Raw genomic sequence first — 24251 nt, forward strand, 5'->3', positions numbered from 1 at the left:
CTCCCTCTTGTTTCCAGGAGCAGCAGCCAACAGAGCTTTTAAGCTAAGAGCCCCTTTTTGCTAACACATGGCATCTAAAAAGACTCCATAAGAATCAGTGCAACTTTTTCATGTAAATATGGGGTCTGCACATAGCAGAGAGAGAGCAGTATAAGAAGATAAGAAGCAAAGCAAGCAGGTCCCAACCCAGCACCAGGGACTTTGACTCCACTCACCACAAAACTTAAGAACAGGTATCTCCTCACTTTACTCACATGAGAAAGTGAAGCGCTCTCACACACACACACACACACTCACACTCTTTCCTTCTCTTTTCCTAGCACTCTCAGAGACTTCTATCTTTAGTCAGTCATCCTTGCTGCAAGTTTCTCTAAATTGTAAGTGGATAATCTTCCAGATTCTGGGGGACTCCCTTTGTCACAGGAATTCCTGGGGATATAGCCCCTATTTGATTAAAGTGAGAGTTACTAAACCAACAAAGGACTGACTAATGGTATGTTTTTTGTTCATAGTAGAAATCTTGTATTACCAGCAACTATTTTTAAGGAACCCTGTAACAAGATAAGTACGCTTTTATATGCCTGTATTTTATTTCTGTGAAATAAAACTCTGAACCTATGAATTTTGTGATCTGTATATGAGTCTCATTGGGAATTTGGACCTTAGCTCGCACACTTGCTACCCTCGACCTTAGAGATCCCAAACATGTAGGCACCATTYGAACTAATTTCCCCAAATCAGTTCCATTTGTGCACTCTCTCTGAGTGTGCATGTGCCTCCTAGTCACATGACAAAGCCCTACACATAACACATCTGTGTATAAGAATTTGCACTTGATTTCTACTCAGTTCCTTGGAAAACAGCGCCCCCACCTTTTTTTTAAAGGAGAAATGGCATGGAGGGCACTGGAGAAATGGAGACACAGCCCAAGGCAGAGAGCTCATAGAATGCAATTGAAAGTGAGAGCATAGTATGCTAAGATAAGCATAGCTTCACTCAGGGAACTTGGTTGTACGTCCTTCTAGTCAGAGATCTGCCCTTTATTCTTGTCAATGGCTTCTTGGCCACCAGGAGAAAACCCAACCCATAATGAACATGAAAGGCAAATTAACACACAGCTTAATAATTTTTCTACCTCACCAACTCACAAAGGGAGGGCTCAGGAAAGGGTAGTAATATTTTTCCCMAAATTGACAAACTAGTCACTTTTATATACCACAAATAAGTCAGTGGTCTGTGTTGGAAATGGCAGAAGCTACCACTTATCCACACAACTGCTTCTCTGGCACCTCTCCTACCACTGGCAGGCACAGGTACAGGCATGAGTAGTCCAAGATATTGCCAAAAAGCCCATGTTCCTGGTCTCCTGGAACCTCACCCACTACCCTCCTCCTCCGTCATAATACTGCTTACCATCTTCAGCAAGTGATTTTGTTCAACATTTTCCTTGGGGATCTGCTTTCATGCACTATTAGGCAAGCTTGAATTACACTGGCAATGCTGTGCAAGCATGTGTGCAGGTCACTTCTGCAGCGTTACAGGGAAACCATTCCTATTTGAAGAAGCAGGTTGGAGCTCCCAAACCTTCCCCCAGGCTGGCTAGCCCAGCCTATGTCCATGTCCGACTGGCTGCATGGGAATACTGGATTCAGGCAGGAGGCTTAGCAGGTAGGGGAAGACAGCAGGAGCTGGGGGGACTGGGCAGCCTCACAGGACTGGCTGTAGGAAGYTGAGAGTGGCTAGGTATTTTTTAGCAATGTCATCTTGGGAAAGGCCTTCAAGGCCAGTCTCTACATCTTCCTTTAGTCTAAACATTATGCCTTCTTCCCTGCACTGGAAACCCGAGTCTGGATATGCTTTCAAAAGACATCTGTAGACAACAACAAACATTGTGGTAAAAATTAGTTTCTGTCTGGCCTAGGTTCTGTTCTTTATCAGTTGTAAATAGTAGAAATAAAAGTGATTAAATAGCATATACTTATCTCTGCAGCCCAAATAATAGACCACCATCTATATATAACCCATGCATTCACACTTTAAGGTACCAGTACAAACATGAAAGATGAACACTTTCCAGGTTCCTTGTTGCCATATGTTCAAAGGATAAAAATCTAGACAGAATCAATCATCTTTTGTATAACCCAAGCATTAATTGGAGTTAGACTAATTAGTTGCCTACCTTTGATGAGAAATGAGAAATGAGATCTCCTCCTCCTCTCTTTTTCAAAGTGAAAGATTTACTGCTCAATTTTAATGGTATTTTAAACATTTCCTTCTCTTTTAATCTGTGGTAGTAATTTAATGTAGATACCTCTGCAGCAGAGAAGCTCTCTGCAAACTGATTATGATACATAAGGCTAAGCAATATCATTTTTCAATAAATTGTAAGAGTCAACAGTAAACTGAATATGATGCTCTGGTGTTGAGCTCAATTAATAAATTTGGACTATGGATTTTAAATGTCAACAGTTGAAATAAGCTCTAATAAATTATACTATAATTAGTATCTCTAACTGGAAACTTTCCATTCCAATCTCTCTTAAAAGCAAACACACTAATATACCTCACAATTTGGTGTGCTGACCCAAGAAGGCCATGCTGATTACCACACAGTAATGAATGTATATATCATGACTAGTTTCAGTAGCTTAAAACAGCAGTAGTGTGTGTAAGCCATATATTTGTGTCAAAGAGCCTTGCTAGAAACAGTTTATTAAATTCTGCTGAATCATCCAAGTATATGTAAAAAAAAAAAATCTACTCTTTACGGTGGCTGATATTTGATGAATGGTACTTACTACTCATGGTATTGACAGGATTAGTATAGCCACCATGTGCTGTAAGTATAAAACATTCTTTATGCAAATAGCCTTCCTTGCTTGGGGGAGATGACTTAAATGAGCAAGCTGAACCTTCTAAAAACTTTTGCTACCAAGGAAATAAGTATATACAGTAGTTCTCCCTCAGCTCTTGCTGGAATTTGGCAGACTATAAAGTAACTAGAAGTCTGTTGGTCCATCTATTTTATGAGTAAATGGTATGAAAAATTCAATAACAAAAGTTTAGCAAAAGCTTCATGAACAAGCTCAAGTCTCTTGAGGCTTATGCAGAACAATTCTATTTTTTCATGGCATGGTTCAGTAAACTGCACTAGTTCCATGCATTTTTAGTGCACTATGAGGTATTTAGAAATCAAAATGGGGCATCATTACTTTAGGCAACAATGTGATGATAGAATTTTGTCAGCAGACTTACAAGTATCCAACTACCTCAGTATTATCCAAATACCTCAGTAAATCCTCAGTACCTTAGCCCGAATGCTGATTTTCTTTTGAGGGATTCACTTTCTCTTAATAAGTCACTCAAAGGTCATCATTCCCTTGAGAAAAAGGTTTTCTTATGTACATTTATTTACATGCAGCAGAAATCAGAGCTTTTCTCAAACTGTGTCTTTTTAGGATTAGATGTCTAGATTTTGTATAAAAATAAAATTTTCCTTACATATAACTTTATTTAATTGAAAACTTTTAAAATTTTACATATGAGATGAAAATTCTGCACATTAAAAAGTCTTTTGAAATAAAAAATGTTTTATGTTGTATGATGGCACCCTTGTGCATATAATATGCTATTAAAGATTAGCAATAATGACTCCTTGCATGGCAGTTTTGTCCATAATTTCCATGCTGTAATCTCTGGAATACTCCACTTATATTATTACTTAGGGCAATATTGCAATTCTGAGCTTGCTCAGGAAGTATGATTTCAATGGAAATATGTTGATCTGTGATAGCTCTGGATCTAGCTCATGAATATCTTCAAAGTAGTATCTAATAGCAGCTAATTCATAGTCAATGGTCTAGATGCTATTGAGCCACTCTAAAATATTTGTGGAGGTTCTGTAGAGATCTGAGTTTGTATCCTAAATTATCTCACAAGTGAAATGAATTTCACAAGCGAAATGAGGCTCTATATACAGCCTCATGACAAAATGTAAGTGAAATAGAGATACAACTGAGCAGTGGGAGTGCTTTATTTCTGCTACTGGCATTAACTTTGGCTCTGTTTGTTCCCAGAAGTAAATCACTAAATTTTCTGTGTCTCATGTCCCCATTTCCAGATTATAGGTGATAAAGCACATCTTATACACTTTGCAGGAAACTTGCAGTTGCCTCCTGCTTTACACACTCCATAGCCAGGCCTGTGTTTCGGCATATGGAGGTCACATGGTAGAGAGGGTCTGTAAATCTTCCARCTGCTGTGTCAAAATCGTAGAGTCACAGGCAAGAAGAGAGGCCCTGGTATTATTCTGGAGCTGTAATGCACCACCACGTTAAGAGACAGCAAGACACAGCCACTCTGCCCCATCCCATCACACGCTCGGTCCTCCCACCCTCTATCCTGTGACGCAAACCCCCTCCCCACATCCTCCACTGAGTGACTTTCCTAACAGAAAGAGTATTTCCCTCAGGGAGTAGCGCTGAGGGGAGGGAAAGGGAAGCTGCTGTCAGGATTCRTCCAAACCAAGACCATTCAGTGCTAAGCAGAGTCAACGACACTGGTGCACACCAGATCCTGAATCTTTGGTCAGTCTTTCTCATCTCTCCTCCTTCATTGCCTTGCTTGCTGGCAAGTGTTAAATAAAAGGCACATTCAACTTCAAACATTTGTTTCTAAAAAAAGAAAACATTTAAATGTTGAAAGAAGAAATGGAGTGAGGAAAAACTTTGTGGGTGGATAGAAAACCCATTGGAAAAAGCCAGCTCATGAGTTGCTGGGAAGAAAGCTTTGCATGACTAGCTGTTTACCTGGAAAGAGGAAAAAAGTCATTCTGCTATGCCTACAATGCAAGTCTAATGCAAGGTATAATATTTAACATAAACTGAAGATATTTAAAATGCAAGTTGCATTGAGGTCCAAACACAGGAGATAATTAATGGTGAGATAATTATGCTTAACAGAGTTTTGTTTATGGCTTTTAGATATAAAAGCTCCATGAATGTCAAGCACTTGCCGTCTTGCTAAAATCAAATAAGTAAGTAAAGCCCTGAAGTAATACATTACATACTTTTCTTTTTCTAAAATCTAAAGCAGTGCATGTTACATCTATGCATTTTTACCATGGAGAATGTACTGCTGTGGAAATTTCCATCTTCAACCTCTCTTTTACAAATTCCATTAACTGTAATGCAAGTCCATATAAAGTTTTATTTTTTTCTTCATAACCCACTGCATACTATGGAAACTGGCAACAAAACCATTTCTTTCATAGGTAAAAATGCACATACAATTTCTGCACAGTGATCCAGTACAGTAACTTCTCTACGAACTTTTGAAATATTAGCCCTTCAAATGAATATTGTATGATAGAGGGCCGTATCCATACTAATTCCTGCCTCATACTGTTGGAAGTTCAACTGAAGCTGACCACCTATGTTTAAGGTGCCACTCACTGAAAGGCAGAACTAGATTTATGATTTAATTTACATGCAATAATTTTAAGAAAGGATAAGCAAATTCACATAAGTATCAGACAGTCTTGGAGCTCATCAGCTGCTTTTTAAATGTTAGCTGAGAGACCAAATAAAGCAAACCAGAGGGCTGTGGTCAAGCAGAGAGATTCAGAGAAAACGTTACACCTGAGTGGGCCAGCTAACACAGCAGAAGCTTAAAGCATTAGAGATGAAAAGAAACAGTTTGAAAAGACTGTGATTGGTAACAGAAATCAAGCAACTTCAATTAGACTTGCCCCCAAGGAGATGTCTGAAGCTGCAATATGAGTATAAATTGCATTGCATTCATGAAATACAGAAACTGTCTCTTTCAGAACCACAAAATCTACTTTGAACAGACAATAGGCCTACTAGCATATCAAGTGGAACAAATTAAAACTGTCAACATCACAGCAACTGTTTTAAATTGGTAACTTAGCATGACCCTAAAGCAGAATAGAAATTAGATGTTCTGATAATGTTCAGAAAAGTGAAGGCAATGATCAGCAGCCTGCCTTAGCAAACAGTGCAGTTATAATATGCAGAAGCCTTTTACAAAGTGTTGGCTAACCCCCACAAAATACAGCTTTGGAAAGTTTGATAGTTTGTGCAATAAACTCCAAAAGAATACTCATCCAAGGAAAAAAGTCATTATCAGTGAATAAATATCAAATGAATGATTGATCAATAGTCTTCTAAATAATGGGTCTTGGTGACTGTGAAAATTTCAGCTAATATTTTAAAAAATATTATGAAATCAATACATAATCTCTACTGTATTGCAATACATAATCAGTAACAGGTTGAAGTGCCTAGTAACAGCCACCACTGCTAAGAAGACCTAGTGCTGTCATCTGGAAAAAAAAACAAATTTTACCTACATGTAAATTCAAGAAAAAACTACATACCTGTCCCTGGCATACTTTCTCACATTTAAAAATCTGTTAAACGAACTTGAAAATTCTTGCTCCCAAAATATATTTCTATATGCACAGCAACAGCTGTAACCAGCAAAATATAAGATCCCAGAAGAATTTAGAAATCAAAACGCTAAGCAATGCAGTGCCTATCCTTTAGGCACCCAGATGTAGGACAGGTAGACCCACAAAAAGGAAAATATCAAGCACGGAGCAGCCTAAAGGGAAGTCCTGAAGAGAGGATTTGCATTGAATTAGTGCCCTGGCACTACCAGCCAGCACAGTCTGGGAATCTACCTGGGATTCGCAGCCTGGAGAATTCTTAGACCCCTTTTCCACCCTCACCCCCCCAAAAAAGCAAGAGCAGAAATTACTGCTTTCTCTCAAGGTATTGCTCTTTTTAAGGTGGTGAGAGGACTGCCCCTGTTTCAGTGATCTCAAAGACCAAGACTCAYGTCCCTGCAAATACGAGCTCCAGAAACACAGGCAAGAGGCAGGTTCAGAGAGGCACAAGTTTGTCCCAGGGGCTCCCGGGCCCCCTCACAACTGAGGTGCTACTGGAGAACTTTAATGTACAAGGTAATTAGGAAATGCAAATGGTGAGGATTTGACAGTGGGAGTCTGAGGATCACAATTTTGGAGTAAGGTGTTTCCATTCAGTCTAAATCCCATATCAGGCACCGTGGCCTTTTTCTAATCTTTGAACCAACAGCTTTAGGATGGCCAACCAAAGCCTTCCCATTCATTCAAAGCCAAGGAAAACAAAGCATGGGGCTGCAGTTCACTTAATGCTGGCCAGATAAATATAATACTATGGTATTAAACTGAACTGACGCACTTGACTGGTTGCTTACTGGCTGGCCCAGAATGTGTTGGAACTGCAGTATGTGACCTTTTAGGGGTGAAAGTTGCTCCATGGCATTGACATTTACTCAGGCTTTGGGATTTTCTGTCTCCTAAGCTCAGTGACTGTTTTATGAGAGTTTCTGACACATTCCATGGGAAAAAAGAAGGGAGGGCAGTGAAAAAAGGACATCAGCAACCTACATTACTGGGATAAGGAAAGGAGAATGTAAGAAATCTAGACATGGCTTTCTGAAGGCTGAATATTATCCCCAGGGAGTGGCAGCTCACCAAAACTCCATTAACTTTACAACTGTGACTTAAACTGCATGGATTTAATTGCACAAATGAACAGTGGCTGTTCCCTGCTAGGTCTGTCCTACTTTCACATGATTCAATTGATACCTCTGAACTTCTGTTTGTTGGTGTCCCCAGCTGCAGATGTTGCTGCCTCTTCTTTCACTGGATTAATTTCTACTAGTTTGTCTGTAACAATTATCTGCGGATGATAAAAATTGAACTTAAGATCTTGAAATATATTCAGAAAACTGCAAAATATACAAGGTTCTGACCGAAAGCCTCTGCAATRTAACAGATAATACTTATCACCAAAAAGCAGGCAGCAGAGCAAGCAGGCAGCTTAAACATGCACTAATATGATCACACTGTGAAAACTGTAGAGAGGATGCTGTTGCACTGACGGATAATTTTGTCAATAACATTGCATTTCAGTTACCATTTTTTTCCCAGATGAATAGTCTTTTGATACCGTTAAAAGCATTTTCTTGGATCTAGGCTTTACAATTAAAACAAAATTAGTGTCCATGCTATTATGATAAAATAGAAAATAAAAGAGAAACAAATGCAAATCAAGGGAAAGTACATTGGCTTAGCTTGTCCCTTGCATTCAAGATGATTTACAGCATTTTACTGAATTAAAAGGGCCCTAAGTTTGGGCCAGCACCAATGGAAGGATTACTCAGGGTAAGGCAGTTTTTTGGTGGGGTAGAAAAAATGCAGCAGTTCCTGTGGTGCCTTCTACCCTGCAGCCAGTGTAAAGAAGGAAAGGGAAAAGGAGCCTGGCAGGGACCCAGCATTACACTGGCATTACAGCACTGCCGCAGCAGCCATTCAGGACCACTTAGAGCAGCCGTTAGAATATTGTAACTTACGCCGTGGGTCTGGCCTGATATACAGCTGGCCCGATACACAGCTGGCCCAGGGTCATGGCAATGGTGTCCAAAGTAATTTAAAGCGTCTGTGCACCTCCCCCAAGTTACACTGCATGCCTCATGGCTGCAGTGAAGAATCTGGATCATTAACTTTAGAGCCATTTAACTTATGTTTGCATTATGACTGCTGCCTGATGTCATCCTGTGCGTTTCTCTATCTGCTCCCAGGTTGCCATGACAAACTAGAAAACTTGATGCAATGTGAAGTTAGTAAATCAGATGAGTTCCATGAGAATTTAGGTGATAGCAGCTCAGCCTCCAATATCTTACCAAATAATCATTTTCATGGTCACTTGCCAGTGGCAACAGTTATGACTTTTGTATACTGCCTCATTAGCATTCCTGGGACGCTGCAGTCTGCAAAGATGCTGTCCTGCTTTGATTCATGAACACTGCAGCGCTGTACAGAGGCTACACATGGCCAAGTATTCATTAACCCATATTTAGGCATCAGTGTAAGTGATCTGCTTTTCAGTATTACTGAGTACCTTCAACATGTATCTTTGGCATTGTGGGAATATTTCTTCTCATTTTCTAATAAGGAATGAACCTCTCTTCCTCATCTTCGTCTACACCCTTAATCTAACATTTGTTACCTGTTATTATTCGGGATTGTTTGTTATTATTTGGGACATTTGTTTCATGACGTTGTAGATAATCTTTTTGGATGTTGGTAACTTTTTTACTTGCAAATGCAAGTTAAACTGGATGATTTATGGATCTTTCTAGGACTAGTTATCACCTAAACCCTRTTTTTCCCCTCTAAACAATAGACATTGAAGGTCACTAAACTCCTGCTTTAACATGAGTTGCGTTCAGACTAATCTTCATTTCTATGAATGAGTAGTAGAGTAGATAAATTTTCATTCACAAAGGATGAAATATAAAAGCTTATATTTCTCTTTTCAGAAGTAGAGCTATTTTATGACAATTATGCTAATAAGCATACAAAAATTGCTTTAGAGCAGCACAAGAAAATACTGCAACAATGGAAAGGACAGAATATTTGGTTAGATAAAGAAGCTTATTTATGAGTTTATGGCTAAAGATAAGAGTCTCTCATTAAACCTGTACATCATATTATTGTTTTGCCTGTATGTTTCAGTAAGTACACTACTATGTGAATACAAACAAGAAGGCTTTTTGCACAGATAAGCACACTGTTGTGCCTAGAAATCTGACCCCTGTGAAGGGCAGCTTTGGATTTAAGTTCTGAGGAGGATTTTTTTCTGATAAACCTTGGTTCTGACACAGTTTTAATTACAGATGAAGATAAAATTCCTCTCACTGTGTTCATATATCACTAGCTATCAGCCAAAAGCTTTTGGGTTACCATAATGTTATAAYCCAGGGATGCTCACTCCACAGCCTGTGGGCTTCCTGTGGCCTGCCAGAAAAAATAATCCAGCATGTGGCCAGCTTCCAACATCCCTCTCTCTGCAAGCAGTTCAGTAGCAACCAAGGAGTGGGGTTTAGGTCTAACAAATTGGTTGGATTACTGTCATGTCATGAGCGAGGGATCGCAAGAAAAAATGGTGTCAAGGAGCAGGTTACTGCTGCAGCATAGACAATTCCTGTGGCCTGAGGAGAGTCCTCCACACGCCGTGCTGCCTCCAAGRAAGGAGATGCCAGAGCAGCTGGTGGTCTAAGCTGCTCCAGTGGCAGCACTCCAGGTGCTGACCTGGGGAATGCACACTTGTGAATGATGTGGTTAGACTGGGCAGAATAAGCCCAGATGCACTTGTTTTTGTTTTTTTTCCTGAAGCTAACATCAAATGATATTTACTGTTTTATTTGCTAGCTTCTCATTTTTCTTACTTTTTCTAGTTCATGTTCTCAAGCTTTTCTCCACCACCACAAAGTTAGAAATGTATTCTTATATTTTAAATTAAAATGGAGATTCTCACATCGGCCTAGAACTTGGACTCTAAATTATGAGATGGTGCAATAAAAATTGCAGCCCTTAGCAAAATAACATCTCATTTAATGATCTATTTTTCATTTGTACAACTTCTAGCACCATTCAGCCATGATATTTACCAGAAATTTGGATGCTATTGTAATGAAAAGAATGAACAGTTGTATTTTTAGTATGATTGTTGGACCTTTTTTTTATTTTTCCTGTACCATAAACACAACTTGGAAAGTAAACCATCCTACTACTGAAATGCAAAACAATTCAATGAGACAGACTACTGTAAACTCTCTCTTATTTGCATCAGCCTTTGTCATTATCAGGGGAGTGCAATATCAAATTAGTTTAGCTTCTTGACTCACCAGAGAACACAAAGAGCTCTCAAATTAAGATTCTCCTGCAAGAATATTTTAGTGTCAGGATTAAATATGAACCACCGTTTGACTGATTAGCAGAATTAGCACAGATGAATAAAGCCCTTGAGGGCCAAACCTTCTGAATKCCCAAGAACATGTCACTTAGCATTACCCCATTTATTTCAATAATAAGGTAAGCTTGTGACTCAAAATTTCAGCCTGATGTTGTATAAGGAGTTGTACCCAACTCATGATCATTAATGATCCCCTATTCTTGATGCAAAGGAAGCTGAATCCTGGCATATATCTATGGCGCTGGGAAAAGTTTCCCCTCCCCTCCTCTGTAAGAGAAGAGATCTCTCACAGAGAGATCAAGTCARGTTGCAGCATCTAGTTAGGAGGTAAGCAGGTATTAACTACAGCATCCCAGAAGAGTTGTCTCTGGCAAAGGGCAACCTGCTTGTCAGCTGGAGCTTGACCTATGCACACAGAATCATCAGAGAATTTTACCTCTAGGAAATCTCTACTCACGCGCAAACTACCATTTATCAACTTGGCCAAATTTAGACAGATTTTCAAGAGGACAGCAAGAGGCAAAAAAAAAAATCCCCTTTCCCACTCTTCTCCATTCAGTCTCCTCAAGCCAAATTTCAAGACCCTGCCCCATGTGTTTGGAAGGATGAAAAGAATTTCCAAAGTGTTTTTATTTTCATAACGTGGGTCATAAACATATTTTGTAGATATACTTTACATAATATACAGTATAGATGCTTGTATGTGTACGTATATAAAATACATTGCATAATTCCCCTGCCTTCAATCTTACAGTTTATATGTTTTCAGAGAAATTCCCATTTCCCTCCCCAAGTAAAATAAAATAAATAATAAAAGAAAAACATTCTGAGTCAGAGACCTGTCATAGACAAATTCAGCCACAAAGCTAACAGTTTGTCAAACTTACAAGCAATCACAGAATCACAGAACGGTTGAGGTTGGAAGGGACCTCTGGAGATCATCTAGTCCAAACCCCCTGCTCAAGCAGGGTCACCTAGAGCACATTGTGCAGGATCACATCCAGGCAGGTTTTGAATATCTCCAGAGAAGGAGACTCCACAACCTCTCTGGGCAACCTGTGCCAGTGCTCTGTCACCCTCACAGTGAAGAAGTTTTTCCTCATATTCAGATGGAACTGCCTGTGTTTCAGTTTGTGCCCRTTGCCTCTCATCCAGTGTCTGGACACAGCTGAGAAGAGTCTGGCCCCATCCTCTTTACACCCTCTCTTCAGATACTTATGCACATTGGTAAGATCCCCCTTCAGTCTTCTCTTCTCCAGGCTGAAGAGCCAGAAACAGGACTTTTTTAATGGAAATTGGTAGTGAGCTTTAATATGCACCACCTTTAGTCAGTAGGAATGCTGATTTCAAAGAGAAATAAATAAGCTTAACTTTATTCACATAAGTAAACCCAATGAAACAGAAATGTTCTCTTGTACAGTTTTGCTACTTAAAATTGCTTCAAAAAGTGGTCAGGTTGTTAAACTTGGTTTTTAATGTGCATTTTTTTGCATTGCAGATAGGACTGGGATGGTGATATTTAAATAATGCATGGAGTAGTACTATTATCAATTAGTGCAAATACTGTATGCGCTATATGCTTTTTGTATTTCTGCATTTCCATGCGTGTTTTCTATCTCATTCTCCTTATAAAACCAGCTCATTTAGCAGAAAAGCAAAGTAAGAATTGCATGAAAATGCTTTTAAAGAAGGAACACATTTCATATTAACACAATTAAAGAACTAACAACGATAAAAATATCTGGGTTTAGGGAGTTTTCTTTTAGAAAAGATATATATTATCCTTATATGTATTATAATAACATGATAGATTATTGTGCACAAAGAATTTAAAAATCAGATTTAATTATCATTGTTTGTGTTATCTTATTACTTTTTACCTTTNTTTTTTTGCCTTTCTCTTAGTTCAGGCAATGAATATAGACCAATCAACTGATATTCTGTTTAGCTGTGTTTTTAGTCAATTCCAGTTTCTTTGGCATAAACCCAGTTTTGCACTATTTGAGTTGCAAACACTCAGAAATCTGCTTGTTTGTTGATCTAAAATACCTGAATGCATTGGAAATGCCTAGAAAAGGAGTATGCTACTGGTAGTCTTAGTTTTTGCAGGCTTTGTAAAAATATTATTACAAAACCCTGATTTCAGGCATATTTGATATGAACAGAATCAGTGTGTCTTCAATTTTTTAGACTTAGTTTTCATATCCAGTAATTCTTTGATGAGGAATTTGAAGTTAAAATATTCTGCATGTGAATTTTCTCTTTGACAGCTGTTTACACACACTAACATGCAAGATGCGGCCTGACTGTTAATAGCCCAGAGACATTTGGGAGACCAGCGCTCCCACTCCCTCACTACCTCATCTTTCTACATCCTTAAAAGAGGCATGGAATTCTGTCCATGAAATCACAGAATCACAGAATYGCTGAGGTTGGAAGGGACCTCTGGAGATCATCTAGTCCAACCCCCCTGCTCAAGCAGGGTCACCTAGAGCACATTGCATTGCAAATAGTGTAGGTGACTGAGTATAGGGGAAGGATTATGCCATACCCCCTAAAAAATAAAAAAATAAAAAATCCTCACTCCACACCAGCACCAGAATTTTGCTTCTCTGATTGTRCATAATTTCCAGCATTCTTCTTGGGTCAATGCACGCATACACTAGCTTACATCCAAAGGCTCAATGAAGGGCCTAATCCAAAGCCTCCTTAAATCTGTGGATGCATCCCTTGATTTCACTGACTCCACCTCCTCCCCACTGTGAGGCAACTGTATTATGTCCCACTTTCCTTTACACTGCAGCAGATCCTTGGGATTCTCTGCACTTAGTCTAAATATTGAGGCATCTATTCCAGCAGGAGAAGAGGCCCACTGTGATAACTGATAGCTACTATTTATGCTTCAGCAAAGGAAGAAATAGTCAAGGAAAGACTAAGCATGTGTGAAAAGATTTGAAAGAATAAATAAATTGAATAGGAAGTTAACKGAAACTTGGGAATGTCTTGAGAAACTTTTCAAAGCTTAGGTGTTGTGAGCTCAATGTTGTTGACTTCAAGTCAACAAGTCAAGTAAGATCTGAGTCTCTTCAACAAGTATAAACTTTTTTATTGGCATTAAAAGCATGTGGTCTTGCTATCACTTGWATTCCCTGCTTTCAGTTACCTGGCCTCAGAGAGCTCTTGTGTAAAGGGAACAAACACAAAGGGACTCCTATGTGCCAAGATTCTTGCTGCCCCCAAACACCTTGAAATATCATGTTGGCAAAAAAAAATACGCTGTAATATTAAAATTATTCCAAAGAAGGTGTTGGAAGCAGATGTCTTTCTTACAGTCAGCGCTTACTGACTTCTCTACTTCTCTGAATAGATACTAAGGAATACCTAGAAACATACAGGTCGAGTCAGCGGTTTTTCTATATTGTGCGCATACATATCAGATGCTTATGAAGCTTAGGAATAGATGACATACTGTGATGTAACATGCAAAAGAGCATCATCATGCAAAATTATCCGAAATAATAAAGATGAATGTAAGCAAGCTGCCAGTCCTGAAATGCCTGTGGAGTATCTGTAATTACAGTCTGAGGCCTCAGGAGGAGACTTGGGAGCACACTTACCGCAAAGTCATTGACCCATGGCATTTTCAATTAGAGCCTGTCAGGCCCAGAGGGTCTGTGCTCARATGGAGCAGGAATTGCTGGCTGTGCTCTTTGGAATGGAACAGTCCTATCAGTTCATGTTTTGGCACAGTAAGGACATGAGGCCTGACCAAAACCCATCAGAAAGTGTCATGGAGGAGACACCGCTGAGCTCTCAAAGTGATTGAAATAATGCTTTCGAGTCTTCAGTACCATGAGGTAAAGATAAGGTACTGACAAGGGAAATGATGGTTAATTAAATGGACTAAATAMCAGTAACTTGATGATAAAGGAGACAGAGAGGTCTGCAAGACATACTCTCTGATCTCCAATGGGACACAACAGGCAGTCCAGACAGGATGGGACATAGACTTACCTCAGACAAGCAATCCTGAAAGGAATAAGATCCATGGGATCCATGGGAAGTTACCCACCTGAACCAAATAAAAGGAGAGGTGTGCATATAAAACAAGATTGCATTTAAAGGGAACACAAGAGTAGGTGTAAGACCTCATGACATCATAAAACTGGCACATGTCACATTTGGAGAACAAGGGCATGTCTGAGGCAAAATGGGAGTCTATTGGCCAGATGTAAATGCTAGAGTGAAGCAGCAGGAGGTATTAGCCAGGATAAGGAGAAAGGCTTCATGAGAGCTCAACCTGATCCTGGAAAGGTCAAAACAGAACCTTTGACAGCAAAAACTGCACCAGKGGTTTGCAGTCCGCAACCTGCAGGCCTATCTAAAAGCCAAGAACAAGATCAGGAAGTTTAAGGTGTAAGCTTGCCAAGCGCCCATGTACCCTCCCATAATGTGTATGGGATGTTGGCCCATGTACTGCATAATGGGCCCTGGCAGTTTTATCAACTGAGACAGATGCTGCCATTAAAGCAGTATCAAAAGACAGCTTACTGAATTACAGAGGAATGCTGATCATATCAGGTAACCATGAAGTCAAGAGAGAGCAGAGTTGAAAAGAAAGATTACTGGGACCTACCTAGAGACTACCAGAAGACCAAAACAGATAGCATCAAGGCTAGGACCAGGAGGATTCAGAGCTTTGGTCAGTAGCTTAGCTGGCCCAGGCACGTGGGAAGGAGTCTGGCATATGAACCCCTTGGAGCTGTGCTTCTCCAGGCTTGAGGGTGCCTGCCAGACCAGCGTGTCACACACTGTGAATGAGGCATGTCTTACGTGCTTGGCAGAAGGGCACCAATTAAACATGAAAGGCTTACTGCCTCTCTAGACTGAGATGTTGACACAAAGGGATAGCACTTAGAGGAGGAAGGGCAGAAACAAGCCCCACACCAACTGCAATATCACAGCCAGTCAAACACTGGGTTGAAGAAATACATATTTAGAAGAACAGAAAGTCTAACTCAGTGGGTTGGTAAAGGCCAAATCATGAGGGTGGACTATGAACAAGTGGCAGCTGGAAATCAACAAATGTTTGCACAGAGATTTCCAAAATAACACCAAAAATCAGATAAAGGAGCAAAGACTGCAAGATACCAGAGTTCAGTGGAGGAAGCCAGCCCGTATACACACAGAAAAAATGCCAGCTATTATGAAGTATCCCTGTAAATAGATTTTTCTACTAAAGAGCCAAATCAATTAGAGAAACATGGTGCAGAATTTATCATACCTAACCCTAAATATCAAACATGAGATGTCTCCCATCCGAGCTAGTCATTCTGTAAGCTCCCTTTATAGTCAGTGGAAAGAACAGACATGATTCATCTCATTCACTTGAGACACCTGCTTTACAGTGACATGACTTGTGCCTTACTAGTACTTGTGTCTCTCCATTTTCTAAGAAGGGAGTTTCAGTGATTAGCTCAGATGGAGACATCTGCATGTGGGCTCATAACTCCCAGCCAGGGAGCCGTCTTGTGTTTTACCTCCCATTAAGCACCACACAGGAGGCTGATTGCCATTTTCATGTGTGGAAGGCATTTTTTTCTCAGACAGCAAAAGCAGCACACCACTATGTGGGGTTCTTTTTCATGCATTATCTTGCAATCAAGAGATCTGGCTTTGGGGTTGATTTACAATTGTTGGATTGGCTTTTAGTGCATTTCTTCATTCAGAATGGCCCAGTGGAGGTCACTGTAAGTCAGCAGACGCTAAACTTTTGATCTTAACCATGACTTAACGTGGTAAAGAGCTACGCCAGCTCTGCATTTAACAGAAGTTGTACCTCCTTCCGTCTGCCTCTCTCTCACTTGCTGTGCGCATCGGCATCATTGGATGGATAACGACTTCCCATCGGGGACCCTTGGCAGGGTGGAGGCAGTCACTTGTGGGGAACACTGATGCCAGGTGAAATCTGCACAGGACAACCCTGCTGGATAGTTTAGGATGCCATGGGTAGGGCTTTAGCTGTTGCTATTAACCATATTAGTAGGGTGTCTATGTGTTTCTTCTATCTGATTATCAACTGTACAATATTAATTTTACAGAGTAGCAACAATAACAAAAAAAGTTACATTAACTTAAAAAATAAGTCAGGTTTATTACAAGTTAACAGCCCTTTAGTGCACCCACACAAAGTTCAAATGTTCATAAAGGAAATGATGTGAGGTCACGTGTGCTATTTTTAAAATATAACAATCTGATAAACCTTCAGCTAATATCCAAGGACACAGCCAGTACTGAGTTACTGCGCATTCCAATGAGGAATAAAATATTAATATAGAAGGCTACTAGTAGTTTCTCACAGGTCTTGATATCACTGAATCTTGCAGTGGCAGTGCTGAGAGCCAGATCCTGCACTCTTTGCTCCCAGACCTCTCATTAATTTCAAATGGAATCATCCCTCTACAAAGGCTGAATAAAAATTGTAGGGCTTGTGCCTTTCAATATTAGAAACAGTGTGTTGAAAATCTACAGAAACYGCTAAGTCTGAAAGGTTACTTTTAGAGCTTGAATTCAAACTTCCCCTTTAAATATAGCCTATATGTTATGGATTTCATATCCTAAAAAGAAACTTGATGTAATAAGAGTCTTGCAATATTTTACACAGCATGCYTAACCTCCTAATGTGCATCATGCAAAGATTAAGAGGTGATGTTATTGCTTGCAAAATCACCTGCTATTTCCGGTCATTTGCTGGACCTGTCCTTGTCACTGGCATAAGTATAATTCTTTTAATAATCTCCCATCCTCTAAGTGATGTGTTTGCATCAAAAAGATGTATGTGCTGTAGCTGGCAGAATTTTTTAAGACCTATTCATTTCTATCTTGTTCTTTTGGCGCCATCTAGAGGTTCTATTCTGAATTCTATGAACTTGTAAAAAAAGTGTTTATTATATTTCAAAAGTTTTCTTTAAAAACCGTCTGTGCGTTAACAACACTTAGGGTGCTATTATCACTGAACCTCTGTCTCCATACAAGAGCAGATTAATGTAGTGTATCCAAGTTTTTAATTTGCAGGATGCAAGTGAACCTTACGGACTGAGGAAAGATTTACACTAGAGGCAAATAATGTCATGAAAAAAAAAAATCTTTTCCACATAAAAAACACCTGTAAATTGGCCTTAGGAGGAATTTTCATAGAACTTGTTTTCAAGCAAATAAACTGTAACATATCAAAGCTGATTCAAAAGAAGCAGGTGCTCGGAGAAATGGCAGCTTTGCCAGTCTTGAAGTGTAGTGCCAACCTGACAGACACAGCCATGACTTCAGGCCCATCAGCACAACTGGCTGACACCTTATCTGCCTCCTGTGACAACTCAGTGATGCTCTGTTTCATGCTAGCACTGTCTAGAAAAGCACAATATGAAACTCAGACAACGCAAAACTTACCAGTGCGACAAAATCATTCTCAGAGAAGCATTTCTTCTTAAGGGTAAAAGAAATAGCTAACTCACTGCTATGAGCCCCTGGATTTGTAAAAACAACAGACTAAATTCATATGCAATATAAATGAACAGTTCTCTGCTGAACTTAGTGGGAGTATGCACAGTTACATCAGACCTTTTTCAGCAAATTTTATTTTCTTCTCTTCCCTCCTTCAAAATGTATTTTAATTAAACTAATGCTGACACTAAGCCTATGAAGGGTATGTGCAAATGCTAATATGCCTCATTATGAATTCCATCTGACCTGATTACAAGAGCATCCTATTTGTCCCTCTAATGTCTATCCAATTGTATAGCCCCTCTGGGCAACTAGATGCGTGTTCTCTCTGAAGAGAGTCTCTTTTAAACAACGTTAGCCTGATTCATTTCCTAGCACCGATAACAACATTTTTAAATGTGTACAAAAGAATTGAAGGTACACCAAACCCGAAAAATATGAAACAGTTTATAGCAAGTCCTTAGCCTTTTGAATACAATGTTCCTGTGAATGATAATTTCTGCACTTCAGCAGAGGATTAACTGTCAAAATAAATTATTTCTCTTTGCCTGAAAGGAAATAAGTGAAGCTTGCTTAACTAAGACAGCCAGCTAAAGGTACAACTGAGATGAGCCTAACCTTGTCTTCTGTGCCCAAGGATACCTCTGAAAAGCTGCCATAACATCCAATAATTTGATAGTCTCAGCTAAATTTAACCTGTGTACTGTAGAAGGAGATAAGAATAATATTAAATTCTTGCTGATACTCACTTTGTATGCTACGGAGACTGGCTCTGATATTTTGTGAGCCTGCTGTAGTAAGAATCTGAAAACCTTAATGGCCTTAAATACTAAATTAGAATAGAAGAGAAAGAAAAATGAGTTATTTTAGTTCATTGAAAGGTTTTCTGAAGTTCTTGTAATGTCAGATTCACAGAAATATTTAATTTTCTTATTTTTGATAGATATTTGAAGAATAAAATTTTGCTTTGCTTTATGTTCTAAAATCTCCTAATTAAACTATCTCACAATAATATCATGTTCTTGACTGTTTAATCCTCTCAGATAATTTCATTCAATGACCAGACACATTGGTTCCATAGAAACAAGTTTTTTTCCACTCCAAATCAGACATTTTTCATCACTGTTTAATGTAATTCTGGACTGTTTATACCTCCCTTTTCATTCTAAGTATACAAATCTCTCCAGAAAGACATTTATTTAAAAGTAAAGTATTTTTTAATATAATGTGATTAAAGACTATTTCCTTTCCAGAGCTGGCCAGTTGCTTTTTATCATGACTACTCACAGCAGTTAATGGGTTGCAGAGCAGGCTTGCACTCTTTCTCACCTGAGGAATTTCAAACTACAGTGAATCTATTCTCATCCCCAGTTATGTGTGCAAACCATCGGGCTCTTGAGTAGTCTGCAGTACCGTACCCTCAACCCTCCTTYAGTACTAGAAACTAAGATGAAGTGCAAGAAATGAAGAATACCTCTCAGGTCTCACATTTAGCATGCTCACATGAGAGGTAGGACATCTAGGTCAAGGGTCTTTTCCAGTGCCTGTTTACCTAGTCACACAAAGTGAAAAAGCATCAACAGCTGGGAGAAGCAGTACTTCCAAAAACAATGAAGACTGAAGGTTATGGCACTTGCCCTAGATGGTCAGAGACAGAGGTTCAAATGCCCATGGATAGGGAGGAGGCAGATGGGGAATGACTAAATGTCACTCTCCTTACCTCCCAGATGACTCCTCCAACCTACTTTAACTGACAGCTTGTAAATTGGCTTTTTATTTCCTCTGTTTTTCATCTGTCTCAAAAATCAAATATTTTGGGAGTCAAGTGAAGTATTTGTGCGCCAAACAAAACAATAGAAGGTCTATGTCACTCAGATGAGAAAAAACAGGGAAAAAAAAGAAATTAAGTTTACTCTCAAAATGTTCATTTTCCTGGTTTTCTAGTTTGTCTACTGAAAAACAAAAAACAATTTCCATACTTTTGCACTTAAGATCCATTCAGCACAGTGTTGGAGACTCAGGTCTGGCTTTCAGCCATGACCCCCAAAGACAACTTACAGCCCTGATGCTTGTTCCAAAAATTTTCACCCAATTTTTCCAGTGAAGATTTTGCAGAGTGCCATTTCTGTAGGCCACCCCTAGTTCCATCTCCCTTCTCTCCCACTAGGTTCTTCTTTCCTGACATTTATCCTACTCCATAGACTGGGAGAAGTCAGAAGAGAGGAGGGCAGCATCCAGGGCATTTGTTTTACTAGTGTTACCTACCATAAGAAGAACTCTTTGCTGGAAGCTGGTTGCCAGATTACACAGATTCATCTAAGTGGATAAATGGATTGTTATCGAATAGGGAACCCGGTCTAAAAAAATTCAGTGTTGCAAATGCTCAAGCATATACTGTATGACAGATATATGAGTAGTTTCACTGAAGCCCATTCTATTTGAACGTTTCATGATGAGCACACATTTAAATCTTTGCCTAGTGGAACATCACTTCACCCACTGAAGAGCTGTGCTATTCATTTTGGACAGAGGAGAATCAAACACATAATTATCCTAAGTGACTGAATTGTATACATGTCTTTGGTACCAGTTTGAGTTTGCATCTTGACCTGTATCATAAAGAGTAAAATTAATGTTGTAAGTGCCACCCAGTGACTGTGATTAACCATAATTTGCTTTCTTTATTGAAAGTCAATTGTCTGCATGCTACCAGCTGTGAAATTGCGCAATAAGTAATAATTAAACAATGAAAGAGAGTAAACAGAACTAGTTAGGTGTGATTTGGTGCAGTGAGAAGCCCAAGGAGACTTTTAAAGTTTTATTAGCACAAAGCAAGGAAAACAAAATACAACCATGTAACCTATGCTTCAATGAGTAAACAGTGAACATTTGCAAATTTCTACTAGATAAGCTGAAACTATAAAACAACAATATCACTACTAAAGAGGAACTATCTACTAGACTTACTCATGTAGTCAGCGGCTTCAAAGCCAAAGGGACTGTGTGTGTAAGAAAGCAGGCTCATCTCTGAATATGTTATCTAACTGCAGTTCATTACCTTCATTGATGGGATGAGGACATTTGTCCTCAAAGAGGGTTGTGGGGCTTTGAGGGGGATTATTATTTGGGGGGGGGGGTATTGCAAATAGCTGGAGAGGGTGGAAATGGAGGTTTATGGGACCTGCCATTGCACAGAGGAACTGCTGGCAGGCATTTGATTTTTCGCTAGTTGCAAGTCCCACCCTATTACATGTATTTCTATTGAGACTGTTGCACGTGTCCAGTTCTGTAACATAGCTGCCTCCCTAAAGCACACTTCTAAAAGCTCAGTTTCCCTTTGGACTTTACCAATTAGTTATGTGTGGGAACACCTCAACTGCAACTCATCTCTACTGTTTTGTTTCTCAAACGTACAGTTTCAAGCTTTATTTCTTGCTGGACTTTGCCTTGGCCTCAGGTCCTAGGACTTCTTCTGATGGTGGTATTGGCCTGGGTTTAGCAAGCTGGCCAGGTTTAATTTCAGGCATTTTTTCACCATGTCTGTACACACTTACAGTGACATCCACTGTTTCCCCACCATACTTGTTCTTGACGTGGATGCTGTATTTGCCTGAGTCTTCTGAGGACACTCCCTTGATTGTTAAACTGGCATATTTTCCTTGTTCCAGCGAAACAACATAGTGCTCATCAAGTTCAAAGGCCTTGTCATTCTTGAACCAAACCACTTCTGGGTCAGGATTTCCAAACACAGTACAGGTCAGATTCAGAGTCTGAGGAAGGGAAAAAGATGTCATTTTAAGTATCAGTCAGACTTGTTTAACCAGCATATTCTCAGTATTGCTTTCAGGCACTTCTCATTCTTAATTAATTAAAGGAAGGCAGGTATCATATCCTTGAAGACTAAGAAATATTTTTCTTTTTTTCTTTTTTTTTCTTTCTTTTTTTTTTTTTTTTTTTTTTTTTTTTTTTTTTTTTTTTTTTTTTTTTTTTTTTTTTTGCTTTGATTCATTTTTTTCACCATTTTATCAGTGACTGTGATGCAGTAATAGCCACAGGGTAACACTCTCTGAAGATGGTACATTAGACTGTCATTGCCGTCTTGTCTGCAGGAGATTCCTGACAACCCAATAGTCTGAAATGATGTTCAGGAAATGATAGGTTTAAAAAAAATCCTTGAAGATTCCCTGTACACAGCAGGGAGGAAGCCTGAGCAAATCTTTTCTGACCTAGGCCTCATGATTATTACTGGAGAAGTTAGTTAAAAAAAATACACTTGAAAAGAATTAGTACATAACATGAGTCACTGAAAGTTGTTTCCAGCTGACTGGTAAAGTGGAAATATTTTATGAAGACTAAATAATACATAAAGGTTGTAAAAGTATTACACACATGTATAGTGTATTCAGAGAATATCTGAAATGATCTTGTAGGCCATTCTGGCAATTTAGATGTTTTCCAAGGAGGGCTGAAATGAGATGAAGCCCATAAAATTTTCATGGTTATTCTTCCAAAATTTTATATAGTTACTGCTGAACCTAATTTTGACCACAGTACATATGTGTATGTAAATTTTATGTGTGTTGGTATGGTTATGATAGAATAAATGAAAGAATCCTATGAGGAATTGTATTGGTAAGTGCCTGCTTTGTCCACCTTTACTTGAATCTTTCTGCCCCAAATTCTTACCTAGATAATTAAAAGTCACCTTAAGAATTTCACATATTTATCCCTTTGTGGAAAGGGGAAAGGGGGAAGGGGGAAGGGGGAAGGGAAGGGGGAAGGGAAGGGAAGGGAAGGTGACAGTTTCTAGCAGAATGCATCCATATATTGCCTAAAGGTTCCACCAGCTCCTGATCCAGGGGGAGCAGAGAAAGTCTGCCTGTGTGCACATGTGCATGTTTGGGTGAAGTATTTTTTCTTGAATTCTAATGAATGGTGTGATATAAACCAGTGAAAAAAATAACAACAACAAAAAAAACAGACAGAAATTTTAAGAGATCAAAAGTCCTGTATGTCCTCAAATAGAAGCCATCTTGTATACACTATGTATACCATATATCCAAAGTCAGAAAGGACCACTGAAGGAAGATTTACATGCTCTAGGTACAATCTGGTGACAACCTAAGAGTGTAAGTACTCTAAGAGGAGTGATAACATGTGTGATGTAAAGTTAACTAATGGCCTGTAGAAACTAGCCTTACCATAAAATAATTAAAGGAGTAATGAAGCAAACCTGAAAATATAATTTTGGTAAATCAAACTAATATCTAATAGTATGAGCTTAAATCTTACGGTCCTTTCTGTAACTCAGGCAACATTTCATCACTATTGCCCTCAAAAGTGACCTCATTTAAGAGCAATTAATAATTAATTCATAATAATTAATCAAGTCTCACTATGTTAATATTAAAAACTTGCCAGAGACAAGACATAGTCTAGATATATTCCACAGTCATTTTAGATTATTTGGGACTGTTCTAATTTGTTAAATTATAGATGTGACTTAAAACCATTTATACTTTCTTAATAAGTACTAGTAAAGCTTTGTCTTGTGTTCATATATTTGTGTAGAAATTCCATTCCATTGCATGAAGAAAATTCTGTTCTTTTCTTTCCTATAGTTACTTCTCATGCTTGTGTTTACATAAATCTTGCTCGGTAACTATTCATATTTAATTCAGATGTGAATTTAAAAATTCACTTCCTTGTGATCCATTTTTTTTTGCCTTATTTCAGGAATTAGACGTTTCCTCTTCACACATTCAGCTATTTAATCCTCACATTATGAGGATTTTGTCTCCTTTGAAGCCTTTTATTTCTTGAAACTGAATTAGTAGCATTTCCTTAATTTAAGATCTTGGTTTTTAGGGTATGATTTTGCATGAAGAAACCCTGTGCATGCAGTTAGGGGTGACTTCTTCA

General features: G+C 38.9%; 1 protein-coding gene across 1 annotated transcript in view; it reads right to left on the reverse strand.

Annotated features, from left to right (window-relative positions):
- Positions 1–20982: 20982 nt before the first annotated feature.
- The window catches only part of MYOM2 (myomesin 2), an 83190-nt gene continuing 79921 nt past the window's right edge, over positions 20983–24251 (reverse strand). The window contains exon 37 of the mRNA XM_026072060.1: positions 20983–22099. Coding sequence (XP_025927845.1) covers positions 21755–22099 — 345 coding nt within the window. The 3' untranslated portion in view covers positions 20983–21754. The remainder of the gene's footprint in view (positions 22100–24251) is intronic.

This window comes from Apteryx rowi, unplaced genomic scaffold (assembly GCF_003343035.1).
Source record: "Apteryx rowi isolate R43461 unplaced genomic scaffold, aptRow1 scaffold_335, whole genome shotgun sequence".
Classification (NCBI taxonomy): Eukaryota; Metazoa; Chordata; class Aves; order Apterygiformes; family Apterygidae; genus Apteryx; species Apteryx rowi.